This window comes from Pseudonaja textilis, chromosome 17, assembly GCF_049901715.1.
Source record: "Pseudonaja textilis isolate UNSWEBS1 chromosome 17, rPseTex1.2, whole genome shotgun sequence".
Taxonomy (NCBI): domain Eukaryota; kingdom Metazoa; phylum Chordata; class Lepidosauria; order Squamata; family Elapidae; genus Pseudonaja; species Pseudonaja textilis.
In genome coordinates, this window is record NC_142006.1 from 3,263,635 (window position 1) to 3,281,737 (window position 18,103).

Sequence of the window (18,103 nt, forward strand, 5' to 3'; positions counted from 1 at the left end):
CACAGCCCTTCAAACATTGGAAGGCTGCTATCCTGTCCCCCCCAAGTCCTTCTTTTCACGAGACTGGGCATAGCCAATTCCTGCAACCATCCTTCATCTGTTTTAGCCTTAATCATCTTTGTTGCTCTTCTCTGCCTTGGGAGATCAGCAGTAGAGCCCCCAGGCCTTTTCAAAGCAGAATATTCTTAAATAGAATATAAAGAGTTGGAAGGGACCTTTGGAGGTCCAACCGGACACCATTTCAGACAAATAGTGGTCCAATCTCTTCTTCAAAACCTCCAGTGATGGGAGCACCCACAGCTTCTGGAGTTGAGCTGTCCCACCAGTACATTTTTCGGCCAGGATGTTTTGGTAGATAGGCTTTCGTTTGTTTGTTTTTTGTTTTGAGGGGCGGGGAACCCCCTAAAGTGCTCCAGCTCCCCTCCTTTATTTCTCCGTGCCGTTGGGCCAAGACTCAAACCTTGAATCAGGAAAGCGGCTTTTGAGTTCGTTTCGGTGCGTTGTTCCTCGGGAGGCTGCAGCCAGCCAAATGGCCTTTGCCGAGACGGATAATGAGGGAGGCCAACATCTTTTAAAGATCACTTTCAGGGACTCCAAAGGTTAAATGCTCACTTAGAGGGGCCTATTGAAGGCTGAGGCAGGGGTCTGGCATTGTTTGGACGCCCTCCGGCCTTTGTTTGGTGGCTTTCCGAGGACGCTGCCAGTGTGTGTGTGTATGTGTGTATGTGCACAGTGCAGTCCCCTCTCCTTCCAGGCCAAGGGAGCTCCAATGCACCTGGAAGGGTTGTTTTTTTTTCTTTCTAGCAAGCCATGGGAGGGTGATAGACAGGCAAGGGTCTCTAGCTTGCATTCTTTTCTTGGTGGCAGTTTAACCCCAGCTCAGAGATGGCCTCTGCCTGCTTGATCTCTGTGCGACACCCCATTTCCACATGAATGGGGAGAAGAAAGCTTCACTCCCTCTGACCTTTCTCCTGGGGGCGGGTGGGGGCAGCGTCAGTGGCTGGGCTGGTTCTCCTCCCACCCCTTGTTCTGAGTTGCAGAAGGGAGCGCAGATCCTCCGAGAGGCTGGCGAAAGGAAACAAAGCTCCCCCTCCCTCTTCGGCCCATCCTCCCGCCCCGGGGCCAGGAAGCCCCCATTGTCATGGCTGCTCCTGCAAGAGCTCTGGAGGCCTCCGCCCCTGCCCCACGGCTGGCTTGGCGGGCTGGCTTGTCGGGGTGAAGGGCCCTGGCAGCTGTGGGTGGAAGCTTGATTGGAGATTAATTGGGCCTTTTCTGAGGGGGCTCCCTTGTAAACTCTCTGGACTTCTCCCTTCCTTCCCTTTTTCCTTGCTTCTCTTTCTTCCCTTCCATTCTTTCCCCTTCCTTTTTCCTCCCTTCCTTCTCCTTTCCTTTCCTTCTCTGTTTTCTTCTTCCTTTCCTTTCCTTCTCCTCCCTCCCTTCCTCCTTCCATTATTCATTCATTCACTCACTCACTCATTCATTTTTTCCTTTCCTTTCCTTCCCCTTCCTCCCTTCATTGATTCATTCGTTCACTTTTCATTTTTCTTCCATTCACTTCCCTTCCTCTTCTTTCCTTCCTTCCTTCACTTTACTTTTTCCTTCCCTTCCCCTTTCTTCACTTTTCTTTTTCTTTCCCTTTCCTTCCTCTTCCTTCGTTCATTTGTTCACTTTTCTTTTTCCTTCCCTTCCCCTTCCTTCCCTTTTCTTTCCCTTTCCTTCCCTTCCCCTTCCTTCCTTCCTTCCTTTGTTCACTTTTCTTTTTCCTTCCCTCTCTTCCTTCTCTTTTCCCTTCTCTTTCTTGGGTTTTTAGTGAGAATGAGCCACGAGCCGTAGATGTACAGAAATTACACCAGGAGATCAGTTTAATCCACATATATCAAGGTGCGTGCTGCATTTTTCATTGTTTATGCACATTTATCAAATAAATGTGTATTGTCTGTCCCAGTTTAACACCATCAGGGGTATTATGAATTGCTCTTTTCCCCATTAATCACTTGCAAAGGTGGGGGAGACCCTTTGCCGATTTAAAACTCTCCCTTCCAGAAGCGCTGGACTGCAACCCCATCATCCACCCACAGTCTGCCCAGTATCATGGGAGCTGTAATCCATCACTTCTCCAAGGGCGGGAAAGGCGGGGGGAGAGAAAGAGAGAGAAAAGAGCCGATCATAGAGACTGAGTGCCGCCTTGGCCTCTCTATGGTTTCCCCCCCTTCCACGCGTCCTCGCCCGCGTTGCCAGGCAACCGCGGCCTAACCCGGATGCGGAGCGACGCTTCCGGTGTGGGCAGCGTGGCTCCCTGAGGCAAGATGGCGGCGCCCTTGTCTGTCCAGCTGGAGTTCGGGTGAGGGAAGACCCGGGCTTGGAGGGTGGGAGAAAACAAGGGGGGAGGCGGCATTTTTTGGGGGTCACTCGTGGGATTGAGGGGGCTTGGGCAGTGGGGGGCTTGGAGGGCGAGGGAGGAGCTTGGGAAAGGGGCGGGGGTGAGGTGGGGGGGGTAGCTGAACCCTTCTTATTACCCAGGAAAGGGGGAGGTGGCCTGGGGGGACCCCCTGAAATAAAACACCACCACCCCCTTTTAATGTCTCCCCCTATGTGGCTTCTTCTAGGGCCTCTTGACTGTCTTGGATTACAAGTCCCATCCTTCCCAGCCAGGCCAAGCCAGAACTCAACGGGCGTTGGCAAGGCTGGTCGCCTGGCTAAGGTTTTCATTGAGGGTGGATTGCCCCCACCTGCAAAAAAACGATAAAGTTACAACAACAACGATAATAATAATAACAACAACAATAACGCCACCTTATAGGGTGGCATAGAAATATAGTTCATTAAATAAATAATATATTCGTGGGTGGGTTCCTGCCTCCCCCTCATATTTAAAGCATCTTTAGGGGATAAAGTCCTGAGGATATCAGAAAGAGGTGGGTGGGTGGTCCAGCCCAAAGGGGTAAGGGGATAATGTATTGACTTCCTTTCTTTCTTGGGGGGCGGAAATAAGATATGGGAGAAAGGGGGAGGAGGGAGTTGTGATATGAAGGTTATTCTGCCTGGGTCCCTTCTAGGCAAAATAAAATAAAAATAAAACACCCACTGCCCTTCCATTGCAAGCCATTTTGTAGTTTTCATCCTCGCCATTTTAGAAACCAAGGAGGCCTGAGTGGGAAGTCATAGACACATAGAATAACATAGTTGGAAGGGACCTTGGAGAAATCATCTAGTCCAACCCCCTGCTTGAGCAGGAGAGTGTATTCCAAATATTAGCCTCTACCTAGGATCGAACTCGCAAGCCTCCTGATTGTGTGATTCTCTTCCAGCTATAAAACTTTAAAGGCGATGGGGGAAATGGACCCACCCCCTACCCAAGTAGAATGACAAAGAGAGTTTAATTTGCCTTTAGATTTAAATTTAGATCTAACCAGAATCTGGAAAGAGACTTTGTATAAAATAATGTATAAAGTGCCATTTTTTTAAAAAAAAAAAGTAAGGGCAAGGTTAACAGATCCAAATGGCATATGTTTTCATGTCTTTGGGTTGGAAATGTCAGATTTTTCCAAGATCTTGTTGGAAGGTTTGATAAGATAAGAATTTTTGGCTACAGTGGAACATCTTGGAGAATTGGGTAAACTGTTAAAAAAAACACGGACCGTCATATGTATTTATTTACTTTCTGTCTTGAGAGTTAGTCCATGCCTCCAGAATTCAGGGTTCTTTAAAAGAGTAGCAGGACGTTTGAAGTAGCCATAAAAAATAAATACGAATGTGCAGAGAATGTTGTTTTCTCATTATTATCCACATTGGTTCCTTTATATGTGGCTTTTAAGATTCAAAAGTTTTCATATAATAATAGATAGACACCATAGTACATATTACCAGTAATATATAGTTGACCCACACTAAAAGTTCCTTTCTCTGAGCTATAGATATACTTTAAAAAAAAACCTAGGCTTAAGAATTTGCTTTTAGTATTTAGCGTTCAGTCTTTCCACTATGAAGATAGTGCGGGTGGAATCTCTTCATATTAAATAGAGAAAGAGGCACTATGTTGAACTGAAAATGAATTGAATTGAACATTTTTGACTAAGAGTTTTTGTGAGATGCAGTGCTTTCCTCAGAATAACAGCAATTTATATCAAAAAGCCCCAAAATTCAAGATGTATTTTAATGTATTTGAAACAGATATGTACAGCGATGAGAAAGTATTATAGGCATTTAAAGAAGAACACATAATTTAAAAGATTTAGACCTTCAGACTCTCTGTTGACTTTCACAGAATAGAGAATTATCCCTTATAAAGCAGACCAGTATATATCAAGATTAGCTCTTTGGTACTATAGTTCTTATTCATGCTCTTTCTAAATCACCCAGTTGGCCAGTACTGCTTCTGTTGCTTCTACTGTATAGAATTAATTAAATATGGGCTGTGCACATCTTAAGCTGTTACTACCTAAAGAGGCATGTTTGAAATATGGATGATAGATAGATAGATAGATGATAGATAGATAGATAGATAGATAGATAGATAGATAGATAGATAGATAGTACTTTTCACATTTATGAATGTGGAATGTGTTGGTTTTTTAAGCAATCCTGGATAAGAGTTTAACCTTCTCAGCATTATAAAATAATGTCATAAAATAGGGTTAATCAGATTCCCCTTTTGTGAAACCTGTCCTCCAGGGACTGTGGAACTGCACGACCCATCATCCCCGCCTGTAGGTCAAGCTAGGTCTGGTGTGAGTTGAAATCCGACCTTTCTATGTTCATCTCATATAAAGCCCAGGTTTAAGCAACCTTTGGGGCACCAGGGATTGGTTCCACGGAGAAAGGTTTTTCCGTGGACCGGAGGGGGTGAGGTTTTGCATCCTGCCTGCATCCCGCGGATGGGTGCCAGTCCATAGATCAGGGCTTAGATGCCTTAGACCATAAGTCTCATAGGATGGGTAGGAAAGACAGAGGGCTTCCTTTTGAGATAAACCCACCTGCATCTTCCTCCTGGAGACACTGATACCCTTCTTACTCTCCAGAATGGCCTGTGTGTAGTCACTCTCGCCCGCTCCCTTCCTTTCCTGGAAAAGTCTAAATGGCCTCTCTATGTGTGAGTGTTGCAGCTGAGTTTCTCCCCGCTAGCATGTTACAGAAAAGACCTTATCTGCCATCTCACTGTTTGTGGGAACACACAAAGTGTGAGCTTGTTTTCACGGCAAGGAAGCAGCCACTGCTCAAGCTGCCGTTCGCCATGAATCTCTAGGTTTGTCTTAACGTTTAATAATTGCTATTTTCAGTTTTCAGATAACAATTTGGAGGGCTGGGGGGTGGGGTGGGGGAGAAAAATTGGACAAGACCAACAGCTTTCTTTGAGGAGCGCAACTACCCAGAAATCATAGCCTCACAAAGAAAGTGTTGTGTTCTCAGAAAAAATACAGCCAAAACTCTTCCTTCACATCCCTGGGTTTAAAGATACTGAGACTATTCCACTTTTGAAGTTTTCATATTCCTTAGCTGGGTCTTCTGCAAACGTTGAAGCTAAAAGCTTGGGTGTAAAGAAGAACAGTGGGTAGGGACCTTGGAGGTCATCTAGCCCAACCCCCGGCTTAAGAAGCAGGGAAATGAAAAAGAAATGACATCTTTGAAACTTATTGTGTAGTGGTGCTTTTGTGGTTTGGGTGATGCCTACTTCCTGTTAATCTTGGCTCAAGGAATACATTTTAAATAGGCCCAACAATATCTTAAAACCTGGCCACTATCCTTGTCTATGTGAAGTGGGGTGTTTTTGACAGCTGAGCCCCAAAACTGAGGCTGAGCCAGGCCCTAGGCTTTCTGAGACTCCCAAGCAAACTGTTTAAACTCAGAATAGAGAAAATGGGAGCCATTAACACAAGGGTCAAAGAAAGAACCAAAGGATTCTGGGCCTCAGTGAATTCTCCTTTCAGCTTTCCAGGAGCGCAGGCTCTCTGTGTGGAAGTTCCTCCTGGATTTTTAGTTTTAAAAACGTTAATGCTTCCCAAACCAGCCTTGTACAATTATGTTTCTCTCTCACCCCACCCCTTTGAATTTCAGAGGTGGAGCAGAACTCCTGTTTGATGGGGTAAGAAAACATCAGGTGACTTTGCCCGGCCAGTCTGAACCTTGTGAGTATTGACTGACTGATAACAAGTCCTTGCAGATGCTTATTTATTTAAATAACAACCTCCCTCAGCAGCCTTAACGCATAAACTTATGCCAACACTTGGAAAAGCAGAACGAAAGCCACCTTTCGAAACCACACAGACAATTTCAGACGCTGAGCTTGTCGATCAGGCAGTTCGGCGGTTCGACACCCCCCCGGCGCCGCGTCACGGAGCGAGCTCCCGTTCCTCGCCCCAGCTTCTGCCAACCTAGCAGTTTGAAAGCATGTCAAAAATGCAAGTAGAAAAATAGGGACCCCTTTGGTGGGAAGGAACAGCGTTCCTCCGTGCGCCTTCGAAAACGTCTTCGGACAGCGCTGGCTCTTCTTTGGCTTTGTCATGGAGATGAGCACCGGAAACGACTAGCATGTATGTGCGAGGGGAACCTTTAACCTTTTACCATCTTCATGTTCATAATGACAATCCTTCACAAAGTGAAATGATTTTAAAAAAAAATCTGATTCTAAGATGCCCAGAGGGTTCTTGAGATGCTGTAGAAAACTTTCTCTGATAATCCCAGACTAGATGACCTACAAGGTCCCTTCCAACTCTGTTCTAATTGATTGATTGATTGATTGAACTGAAGATTATTTTGAAGTTGCTGGGAGAATCCTTTTTTTTCCACAGAGGAACCTTCAGGGATGTAGTAAAAGCTTACCTAAAAAAGATTTTCCGTTTGCTTCTCATCATGTTTAGAGAATTCATTCTTGAATTCTGACAAAAATATGAAGCCGATTTTAGTTTAGACTGTTTTCTGGTCAAGAGCGCTGAAGGAATTCAGGACCTTCCAGCTTTCTCCGGCTGAGCGACACATGCATGGGGAGTTTTCTGGACTGTGGGTTGCAAACCATGGTCTGTTAACATGCATGGGGAGTTTTCTAGACTGTGGGTTGCAAACCATGGTCCGTTACCATGCAAGGGGAGTTTTCTGGACTCTGGGTTGCAAACCATGGTCCGTTAACACGCAAGGGGAGTTTTCTGGACTCTGGGTTGCAAACCATGGTCCGTTACCACGCAAGGGGAGTTTTCTGGACTCTGGGTTGCAAACCATGGTTTGTGGCAGTAAAGTATCATATAGCTGGCGGAGAAAGAGACCACGTGTGCCCTTCGTTATCCTGGTTTTTATCCAGTTTGTTGTGGTTTTTTTAAAAAAAAATCCAGGCCTTTTCCAGATCTCCTGAGCTGGGCCCGCCGGAGTTGCCCGAGCAGCAAGGTGTATCGAATGAAAGCGGCAGCTCAGGACAGGATGTCCCTGCATAGAGAAGGGAGCAGGAAAAGAGAAGTGGGGTGGAGTGGGTGGAGCGGCAGAGGAGGATTAAAAACGAAACAAAACTTGGGAAGTTCCTATGAGAGATTCTCCCCTCCAGCAGAGGACGAAGGAACAGATCCACAGCCCTGTGCCTGGAGAACGCAAGGCAGAAGGAAGGGACCAACTATTAAAATTCCCCCCCCTTCCCCGCACCTTCCTTAACCCCCTCCCCAATCTGCACCCCTTTGGAGGGGTGACCCTCCCCCCCAGTGAAAAGTTGAAAGTACAGGGGACGGGTGGTTTCTGCAGACCTTTAAACTACACAACTTTTGGGTTTGCACAGTTCACACTGCCAGCTGTTCCTTTCTCCCGGGCAGCCTTCCCTCCCTCCCCAGGAGCTGTGTTTGCAGAAAGTGGGGGTGGAAGGGAGGGTGTGTGTGTGGGTGTGTGTGTGTCCTGTGCAAAATTGCTTTTGAAAAGAGCTACTTTCTGCTTAATTAAACAATGGGCCGCCCCTGCCCCCCTGCGCACATCTGTAAGGGCCCTGCGGCTTTATCCCTCCAACTTTATCCCACAAACTGCTCCATTCTTGATGCCTTTCATTTGTAAATCTCCCTTCCCCTTTCTCTCTCTCTCTCTCTCCCCTCCCCTCCCCCCTTCCCCTCCTTCGCCAGTCCTCTCCCTTGCCTTTCTCTCCCCTTTTCAGATGACTGCTGAGAAGCTGGGTGACATTGTCCTGATCTTTTTTTGATTATTATTATTTTACTTTTGGGGGGGGGGAAGGAGGAGGGGTAATAGTTTCAGAATGGAGCTGTTTGCCTTTAAAGGCCCCCCATTTGTCTTTTCTTGAAGATCACGGCAGAGGGGAGGTGTGTGCCTGTGCGTGTGCAAGAGAGAGGGGTAGAAACTTCTGGGATGGTCAGAGTTTAAATTTGACCCCTTGCAAAGCTGGGGTGAGGCGGAATTTGCTTTGTGGAGGGGCTTCTCCCGGACGCACAAAATCCTTCCCCGCTCCACTCCATAGTTGTGAGAAACCAAGAGAGACTTTAATGTGGACTACATTGGGTTTGGGGCTGGCCGGCTGCTCTCTCAGATTAATCATCCTAAATCTTATTTCAAAGCGCTCATCACCGCTAGATCTCGGAAGCAAGGAGAGACATTTCTGCATTCATGACTCTTGTCGGGAGAAGAACTCTCTTTAAAGACAGGGCCAAGAGATGGATGGATGGATGGACGGACTGACAGACAGACCGATGGCTAGATAGATGGATGGATGGATGGATGGATGGATGGATGGATGGATAGATAGATAGATAGATAGATAGATAGATAGATAGATAGATAGATAGATAGATAGATAGATACTGCAGATAGTTGATAGATAGATAGATAGATAGATAGATAGATAGATAGATAGATAGATAGATAGATAGATAGACAGATAGACAGACAGACAGACAGATGATAGACAGACAGACAGATGATAGACAGACAGACAGACAGACAGACAGATACTGTAGATAGATGATAGATAGATAGATAGATAGATAGATAGATAGATAGATAGATAGATAGATAGATACTGCAGATGATAGATAGATAGATAGATAGATAGATAGATAGATAGATAGAGTAGATAGATGATAGACAGACAGACAGACAGACAGACAGACAGACAGATAGATACTGTAGATAGATGATAGATAGATTGATAGATGATTGATAGATCGATCGATAGATAGATACTGCAGATAGATAGATAGATAGATAGATATAGATAGATAGATAGATAGATAGATATTTTTAAATTCATGCATGCAAAAGCATCGAGGTTTTTTTTTTTTTAATTCGCTGAACCCCCTCAGATTTCTTGAATGAAATGATTCAGAAGTTTTTATCAACCTGGATTAAATTGGCTTGATTGCAGGCTTTTCTTTCTCCAGCCAAAGCATCCCTGTTTCTGATAGAAGAGAATGTTGGTAGCTCAGGGTTGAACTGTCCTCATTTTGCTCGAAGGGTTTGGGGAGGGGAGGAGGAAGAGGAAGAGGAGGGGTCCTCGATGCTCTCTGAGCTTGGTGGTTTTCTTGCAGGCGTTTCACGACCCAACTAGGGAACATCATTCATGCTAGAAGGGAGTGGGGTTTTGGGGAGGGGAAGGAGGAGGAAGAGGAAGCAAAGAAGAAGGAAGGAGGAGGACTGAGAGGTCCTTGGTGTTCTCTGAGCCTGGTGGTTCTCTTGCAGATGTTCCATGATCCAAGTAGGGAACATCGTCAGTGCCAGATGTTTGTGGGGAGGAGGAAGGAAGAAAAGGAAGGAAAGAAGGAAGAAAGGGGAATAAAGGAGGAGGAGGACTGTGGGGTCCTTGGTGCTCTCTTAGCTGCGTGGCTTTCTTGCACACGTTTCATGACCCACCTAGAGAACATCATCAGCGCCAGTGTGAACCATCCGCAAGCAAACAACCACGCTCAGAAGAGCACCAAGGACTCCACCCTCCTGGTTCTTTTGCACGGATGTCACTCATTTTGTTGGATTTTTTTCTTTTTCACGATTGAAAGGTGGGGAGCGGCTGGGTGTCTTCCTTAGAACAATCCCAGATTCCTTATTCCCATTTTACGGCACGGGGGAATAGAAGTTGAGAGGGCCAGCCATCAAAGTTCACAGGGTCGCCCTTGGTTCCCAGAGCTCCGTGGATGCAGAGCCGTTTCCCTGACTTGAATTTGGCGGAGCCGTTTCCCTGACTTGAATTTGGCGGAGCTGCCGTGGCTGAGCCTCGGAGACCCCCGCTGAGGCTTCCAGCGTGGGGGAGAGTAAGCTCAGGAGGGAAGGAGGGACAACCCCGGTCTCAGGGGGCTGCCTCTAATTTCCATAGCTCTCCTATCTTGACAAACGTAACAGATGCCCAACTTGGCATCTTGGCTGGCTTGCCGAGGGCGCGAAATTTCGCTTCGTTCCCTGGAGAGAATTTGAATCCAGATCAGGCGGCAGCTGAGACTGGCTGGACGGCTCTCTTGCTCTCCTTCGTCCCTCTTGATGCGCACTCAAGGAAGACGAAACATCCTCCTGGGCTCTCCTCCTTTTCTTCCCCTTTCTCCTCCTCCTCCTCCTCTTCCTCTTTCTTCTCCTTCTTTCTTCCTCCACCCCCTCTTCTCTTCTTCTTTGATCCTCCTCTTCCTTCTCCTTCTCTTTCTTTTCCTTCTTTCCTCCTCCTGTCTTCCCCCTCCTCCTCTTCTCTTTCTCCCCCTGCCCCTCTCCTCCTCCTCCTCCTCCTCTTCTTTTCTCCTCCTCTTCCTCTTCTCTTTCTTCTTTCCTCTTCCCTCCTCCTCCTCCTCCTCCTCCGGCTCACATGGATGTTATTTTATTTACGCAGAGATCCCCTAAGGAAGAGGGCCTGGCAGCCTTGATTCAGAGTTGAAACAGATCTGATTTTGTATGGCATTCAGCTTTGTTCGGGTATTTTCCCACGTCATTATAGTTGTGCTTTTAAAGTTGTAGCAACGTCTGACTCACAAGACGAACACAATACCGAAGCCTGAATGATGGCAGATGATATTCTGCCGAAAGGTTGCTGCAACTTTAAAAGCACAACTAGAATGACGTGGGAAATACCCGAACAAAGCTGAATACCAGACCTATAAGTACCCGCGAAAACTTAAGAAAACAAATCTGATTTTCTTCAAAGTTTTATTTGTTAAATTTATACGCTGACCAGCTCACTATCAAAGGACACTTAGGGTGGGTTCTTCCCACTGCCTACGGCCTCCCCCAGCCCTGCATGATGTATTTAAGGTTTCTGGAGGGTGGGGGGGATGGCGGGGGATACAAATGAGAAAGACCATCCCAGGGCTACCTCATTTCGGCTTCTGACCTTCCCTGAGCCCGTCCTTCTGCCCTCCTCTTCCATCCAGCCATGCCACATTTGGCTTCTCCCAGACCGAGTGCGTCTCCTCCTCCTCCTCCCCCCCACCCACCCCCCATTATTACTTTTTAAACATGGAGAATAAGTCATCTATCAATCCGAAGAGGAGCCACAGCGTTCAGGGAGAATGGGTGGAGCGGGGCGGGGGGGGGGAGGCGCTTTGTCATGGCGACGGGATGACAATTGGTCGGAGGTAGTGACCTCAGCAAATTGAAGCTTGGCTGTGGTCACTTTGACAAATGATCTTCTCCTGGGGGGAGGGGGGGAAGGCCTAGGGGAGGGCTCCAGGGGCCCCACCCCATCCCACCCCCAGGGAAAGTGTCTGAGCAGCCCATTCAAGAGTGGAGGGAAGCGTCAACACCCCTCCCAATGGCCTGCTCACCAGCTAGGCGGTACATCTTCTTCTTCTTCTTCTTCTTCTTCTTCTTCTTCTTCTTCTTCTTCTTCTTCTTCTTCTTCTTCTTCTTCTTCTTCTTCTTCTCCTCCTCCTCCTCCTCCTCCTCCTCCTCCTCCTCCTCCTCCTTCTCCTTCTCCTTCCTTCTTTCTTCTCCTTCTTCCTCCTCTTCTTCCTCCTCCTCCTCCTCTTCCTCTTCCTCCTCCCCTCCTCCTACTTCCTCCTCCTTCTCCTCCCCTCCTTCTTCTTCTCCTCCTCTTCTTCCTCCTTCTCCTCCTCTTCCTCCCCTCCTCCTTCTTCCTCCTCCCCTCCTCCTTCCTAGATAGGTGAATGAAAAATGATAGATGATAGATAAATAAATGATAGAAGATAGATGGATGATAGATGGATGAGAAATGATAGAGAGATGATAGATAAATAGATAATAGATGGATAGATAGATGAAAAATGATAAATAGATGATAGATAATTGGATGAGAAATGATAGATGATAGATAAATAGATGATAGAAGATAGATGGATGATAGATGATTGATTGATAGATGATAGATAAACAATAAATGGATGATAGATGATAGATAAATAGATGATGGATGAGAAATGATAGAGAGATGATAGATAAATAGATGAGAGATGGATGGATGAGAGATAGATGATTGATTGATTGATAGATGATAGATAAAGGATAGATGGATGAGAGATGATAGATAAATAGATGATGGATGAGAAATGATAGAGAGATGATAGATAAATAGATGATAGATGGATGGATGAGAGATAGATGATTGATTGATTGATAGATAGATAATAAATAGATAGATAGATGGTAGAGAGATATAATAGACAGCCCTCCCCAAGTGGTGTACAGAGCCAACCTCTTGCCCTCCAACCATCTGGGTCCTCAGTGATGGTCCCAAAGTCCTGAGAACGGTTCCAAAGGCAGCAGAGCAAACCCACCGAGCAAACAGCCTCCATCCTTTGGCTGACCACTGCTTCCTTTCCGCTCCGCCAACTGTTCTAGGTTTGACTTCTCAATTGCTTTTCCTGCCCTCCCTGCATGAGGGGGTGGGTGGCCGGGTGGGGGGAAGCCCCTCTTCATCCGATCCTTCGCTCATCCCTGTAAAGACAGGACCCTCACAAGTTTACGTCGCCCGAACCCTTCAAAGGCATCATGGTTAGAAATTGAATCTGGGCGTGGAAGTGGCACAGTGATTACATTTTACTCTGGGGAGGGAAGCCTAGGTGAATAAGATCAAGAAGATGTAGAGTAACAGAGTTGGATGACGCTCGTGGATCATCTAGTCCAACCCCCCCTTCCAAGCAGGAGACCCTGCACCATTTCTGACAGAGGGCAGTCCAGTCTCTTCTTGAAAGCTTCCAGTGATGAAGCTCCCACAATTTCCGAAGGCAACGTCTGTTCCATCGGTTGATGGTTCTCACTGTCAGAAATTCTCTCCTTATTTCCAGGTTGAATCTCTCCTTGTTCAGTTTCCATCCATTGTTCTTTGTCTGGCCTTCAGGTGCTTTGGAAAATAGCTGGACCAGCTTCCTCCTCTCTGGGGCAAATATTGGAAGATGCTCTCCTGTCTCCCCTGGTCCTTCTCTTCCCTAGACTAGCCAGGCCCAGTTCCTTCAACCGTTCTTCGCATGTTTTAGCCTCCAGTCCCCTCATCATCCTGGTTGCTCTTCTCTGCCCTCTTTCTAGAGTCTCAACCTCTTGTTTATAGTGTGGTGACCAAAACTGGATGCAGTACTCTAGGTGTGGCGTTACTAAGGCTTTATAGAGTGGCATTAGTACCTCCCTTGATCTTGATTGGATCCCTGTTAATGCAACTTGGGATTGCATTGGCCTTTTTGGGCTGCCACTCCACACTGTAGGAATATCAGAGTTGGAAGGGAGGTCTTCTAGTCCAACCCTTCTACCTTGTCTCCCCTGGTCCTTCTCTTCACTAGACTAACCAGACCAATCCCAGCAACCGTTCATCATATGTTTTATCCTCCAGTCCCCTCATCCTCCTGGTTGCTCTTCTCTGCACTCTTTCTAGAGTCTCAACCTCTTTTTTTTTTTTTAAATAAACGTGGTGACCAAAACTGCATGCAGTACTCTAGGTGTGGCCTTAGTAAACATAATTGTTAATGGACACTTACCCTAATCACTCTCCTTCTATCCCGTGCTGCGGTAAGAGGACCAGTATTATTACGGCTGTGTCTGACGGACAGCGTGTGTGTGTGTGTGTGTTGGCGGTAGGATTTCGAGATAATTTGAAGATGGAGTGGGCTGAATTATATGAGTCCCGGGGCTAAACGTTTGTTATTTTAACGGCATTAAGTCTTAACACCTACTTTACGCAGAGGGTTGATGCAGTGTCCTTAAGAGACACCGGAGTGGTCCAGCTGAGTGACTTTTAAGAACCAAGCCCTGTGGAAAAGACAAAGAACGGACACGCTGGGGAAGGTTGCGGGGCGAGGGAAAACCCCACATGAAGGATTAACCAGCCTGTCTTCTTTTTAAAAAGATCCTTTTAACCAATTAATTTCCACCGCACCTCCAGCCCGCTTCTCATCTCCCCAGGAAGAAATGAGCCGATATTATCATCCCTTCCTGAAAAGAAAATTGTTTTCGGCCCCGTTGTCGGTTAAATTGACGCTGAAACAAGAAAGGGGGAGGTTGCCCCACACTTCTCTCTGCAGGGGGAGTGGGGTGGGTGTGTGTGTGTGTGTTTGTGTGTGCTACTTTTCCTAAACAGAGAAATGAAAGATTTCCTGAATTAAGGAACAGGGTGGGGGGTAGAAAAGCCAACCTTGGGCCTTGTAATAGGTTCCCAGTGAGGTCTTTTTTAATCGTTCTTTTATTTTTATTTTTTTTAAGGGAACCTCCGACATTTGCTGATGTGGATCAAGGAGAACCTGCTGAAAGAGAGGCCTGAATTGTTTGTGCAAGGAGAGTCAGTGTGAGTATCAACACACACACACGCACGCACGCACGCACGCACACTAACTAGAGATTCACACGGCATCCGAGAGGAAATCCTCTCGCCAGGCCCAACTTGCGAAGGAAGCGCGGCTAAATCCAAGCCATTCACTCCCCTTTCAGAACTAAACTCCCGTCTCCAGTGTCTGTCTGTATTGATTCTGTGGCTTCCTTACGGTGTATACGCTCTTCCTCAATGGCTGTTCCCAGCCAAGCGCCCTCCGGTCTTGGGGGGCTGAACCCTTCTTCTGCGTTCAGTCCTGAGCGGAGAAGGGAAACCATTGTCTCTCCCTGAGCTGGGCCTGCCTTCCTAATCCTCCACGCCACACCGCCCCTGTCCGTGGGAAAGCGTGGTTCTCCCGTAGCTGATGGTGGTGTCTTCATGCATGGGGCCACCGCTATCCGCCATTAGCCTCCTGGAAGAACCGAGGGGTCGCTTCAGGCAGCCTTTGCGGGAATCCTCCTTCCCCCCCTTCCTCAATTTCCTCTCTGACATGAGACCAGGACGGACCTGGTTAGCATTCGTGTCCCTCAGTTCCCCCCACATTCGGTGTGTGGGAGGGCAGCTCCTTCTCTCTGGGACAAACAATGGCTAGGAAACTGAAGATACGAGAGGGGATTCCTGTCGATCATCCACGTTGGCAGGCGTTCTGTGGGATCTTAGCTGCTACTTAGCCTTTTTTCAACCGCATCGGCTTCCTCCCACCGCCCCACCCCCCGCTCAGACCGCAGGGCAGGTTTAAATGACAGGTGAACAGGATTGTACCACGCCACGCGATGACGTGCTGCCTCAGAGCGTTTTTTTTTTAGGAAGGGTATCTCTCTATCAGCCGCAGCCTATCCTTGATGCTAATTGGGGTTGCTTGGCCTCAAGGCCGTCTGCCGCTCTGCCTTCGGGCACTAGCCTTCAAAGATCTTCCCCCACCACAAAAAACCGAGACCACCCCAAAAACCTTTAAGGTGGGAGAATCCAAAAACCCGCAGGGGAAAAAAAAAACAAAACCAAATACTTTAGTCCTTTTAACGGAGGCGAACTTGAATTGTTGCAAACGGGTTTGCAAGCGGCCGGCACAGCCCATTAAGAAGCTTTAAGTAGGCCGGACTAAACTCGGCAGCTCACCCGTTGAGATGGACCTCCTTGATGGATATGTCGCTGGTTAGAAGAGGGCAGAGTAAACGCTGTGAAAATTGTAGGGGTTTTCTCCCCTGAAGATGATTCCAAGCAGGAAGGGTCATAGTTCCGGCATACGGCAACCTTTTCGAGGCCTGGCAGAACGACTAAAAAGCCGAATTTAATTCGTGTTACGGAAAACAAATCTTGGGAGAAATTTTTTGAAAGCGGAACTAAATCGGCGATGGAAGCCGTGGAGGAAGGAAACAGTTAGAGTGTCCTTCCCACAAATCCTGCCACTGCCGTGCGTGTTCCTAGACCCAAAACCTGTTCTCTTTAACAGCTTCTCTCTTTTCCCTCTAGGCGCCCGGGAATCCTAGTGCTTATTAATGATGCAGATTGGGAGCTGATGGTATGTCCCATTTTGGTAATGTGGAGGGCGTCTTATTTTCTGCAGAAAGGGAGGGCAAAGGGGTTTTGTGGTGTCAGGTTTTTGGAGGGCCTCTTCCTTTTCCTTGCTGGATCAGGAACACAAGTTGAGTAGTAGTTCAGAAAGATTTATTGTTTAAGGCGATACACAAGAACTCGGTCAACAGTCAACTATCGGTCAGCACTAAATAAGGGTCAATAGAAAGAGTTACCCTGGGTAAAACGGGCGGCCAATAAATTTTGCAAATAAGTACATAAATAAGCGGAATTCAGTGGCGGCTAGACTTGGGTCTCTTGTGGCGGCGCAAGGATGCCAAACTGATGGCGTATTTCACTCCGCCTTCCAGCTCTGTCTGCTCGTCTCCTTCATTGACCCTCCTTTGCTTTCTTCCTTCCTTCCTTCAGGGCAACCTGGAATATCAACTGCAAGATCAGGACCACGTGGTTTTCATCTCTACCTTACACGGGGGTTAGGCCGCTAGGGTGTGTGTGTGTGTGTGTCCCAAAACAGCAAGGACAAAACTAAACAACCTGGGTTGAGCCAACTTCTTAAGAAAGCCCCCAAATTTTGAAGCGTCCTGCAGGGTTGAATCCCACCTGTGGATGGGAAGAGTGTAACTCTGGAGCATTTTCTCTTGGGCTGTGGGTCAGGCGAGCCCTCCAAGCCGTTGTTGACTCTTGAGAAACGACGAGGAAACCAGAGGGCAGCAGTTACGCCTTGTTGTGGTTGTGTGTTATCAGGAGTCCCCATCTTTTTCTTCCTTAGCGGCCAGAAGAGACAATCCTAGGACTGAGATGAGACGTGGGCAGGAGCCTTCTCTGCCTTCCAGGCCTTAGGATCACACAGTCTGCCTTTGCTTGCCTCTTGTTTGATCTGCAGACCTCCAACCAGCATTTCTGTAGCTGAACTGAAAAGCAGCCGCGCGGCCCACCTACAAATGCTTGCTTTGAATTTAGGGCGTGAGTCACGCGTGTGCCAAGGATGTGCAAAAATCTGGACTGGTCTGGGGGGCGGGGGTGGGGGGTGTCTCCTGCTTGTGCAAGGGATTGGACTCCAAGACCTCCAACTCTTGTTATTCTGATTGTTCTGCTTGCCTTTTTTGTACCTGTGTTTTAAATAAATACTGCGCAGAGCTCCCTTTGCTAATATTTCACCTGCTAACCATGGTTTGTGCATCCTTTCATCCGGGACGCCAAAGGCCCTCTGTTGCCAACTGCTGTAGCAATGAATAAAATGGCTGCCCTCTGCTCCTGTGTTACCTGCAAATAATTCTTATTTTTAGTGCTTTCCTCAAGTGAAGCTAAGTTTGCCTAGAAGCAAAATGGCGGACTTGCGTGCCATCAAATTCCCCAAATAGAAAAGTTTAAGCATTCTAGAAATGAGACCTAGCACATCTGAAAGGCATCAGGTTGGAGAAAGGCAATCTGATGTTCAGGACATTTGTTTATATGTCTGAAAACTTCGTTCCATCCAACCTAGCTTCATCCCTGGTTGAGCAGGGTTTCTTAAAATGCTGCTTACAGAGCTGAATATTCTTGTAGAAGGCAACCGTTTAACGGAAGGAGTTAATTTTCCCCAATTGTTTCCTTTTTTGGGATCATTTGTGGTAGGTCTCTTACTGTACCCTATTCCCCCAAGTGAAGGCAGAAACATAATTTCAATAAACTCCAAAGAGACAGCCAACGAGACGTCAAATCTCTCGTCTCTCAAAAGCTAAGCACGTTTGCAAACGTGAGAGGTGAAATTACAATTTCTCTATCTGCGTGCATAGTTAAGTTCTGATTTTATTAGATTTTTTTTTTAAATCAGATACACCCACCATAGAGGCAGCCAGGAAATCAACTGACCGAAGGGAGAAAGGAAAAATAAAACAC

The 18,103-nt window shown here is 47.1% G+C and overlaps 1 protein-coding gene across 1 annotated transcript; it reads left to right on the plus strand.

The window, feature by feature from the left end:
• The first annotated feature begins 2,279 nt into the window (after positions 1 to 2,279).
• Positions 2,280 to 17,476, plus strand: URM1 (ubiquitin related modifier 1). Its single transcript, XM_087914734.1, has 5 exons — positions 2,280 to 2,341; positions 6,052 to 6,122; positions 14,587 to 14,668; positions 16,163 to 16,211; positions 16,634 to 17,476. The coding sequence occupies exons 1-5, from the start codon at positions 2,307 to 2,309 to the stop codon at positions 16,700 to 16,702; spliced, it is 306 nt and encodes a 101-aa protein (XP_087770860.1). The 5' UTR covers positions 2,280 to 2,306; the 3' UTR covers positions 16,703 to 17,476.
• Positions 17,477 to 18,103: the final 627 nt, after the last annotated feature.

Bases quoted from the DNA above. Each gene is read 5' to 3' on its own strand.
- URM1 (XM_087914734.1), top strand. From the start codon at position 2,307: ATGGCGGCGCCCTTGTCTGTCCAGCTGGAGTTCGG. The intron at 2,342-6,051 runs GTGAGGGAAGAC...TTTGAATTTCAG, and splicing joins TCTGTCCAGCTGGAGTTCGG to AGGTGGAGCAGAACTCCTGT. The intron at 6,123-14,586 runs GTGAGTATTGAC...ATTTTTTTTAAG, and splicing joins GCCCGGCCAGTCTGAACCTT to GGAACCTCCGACATTTGCTG.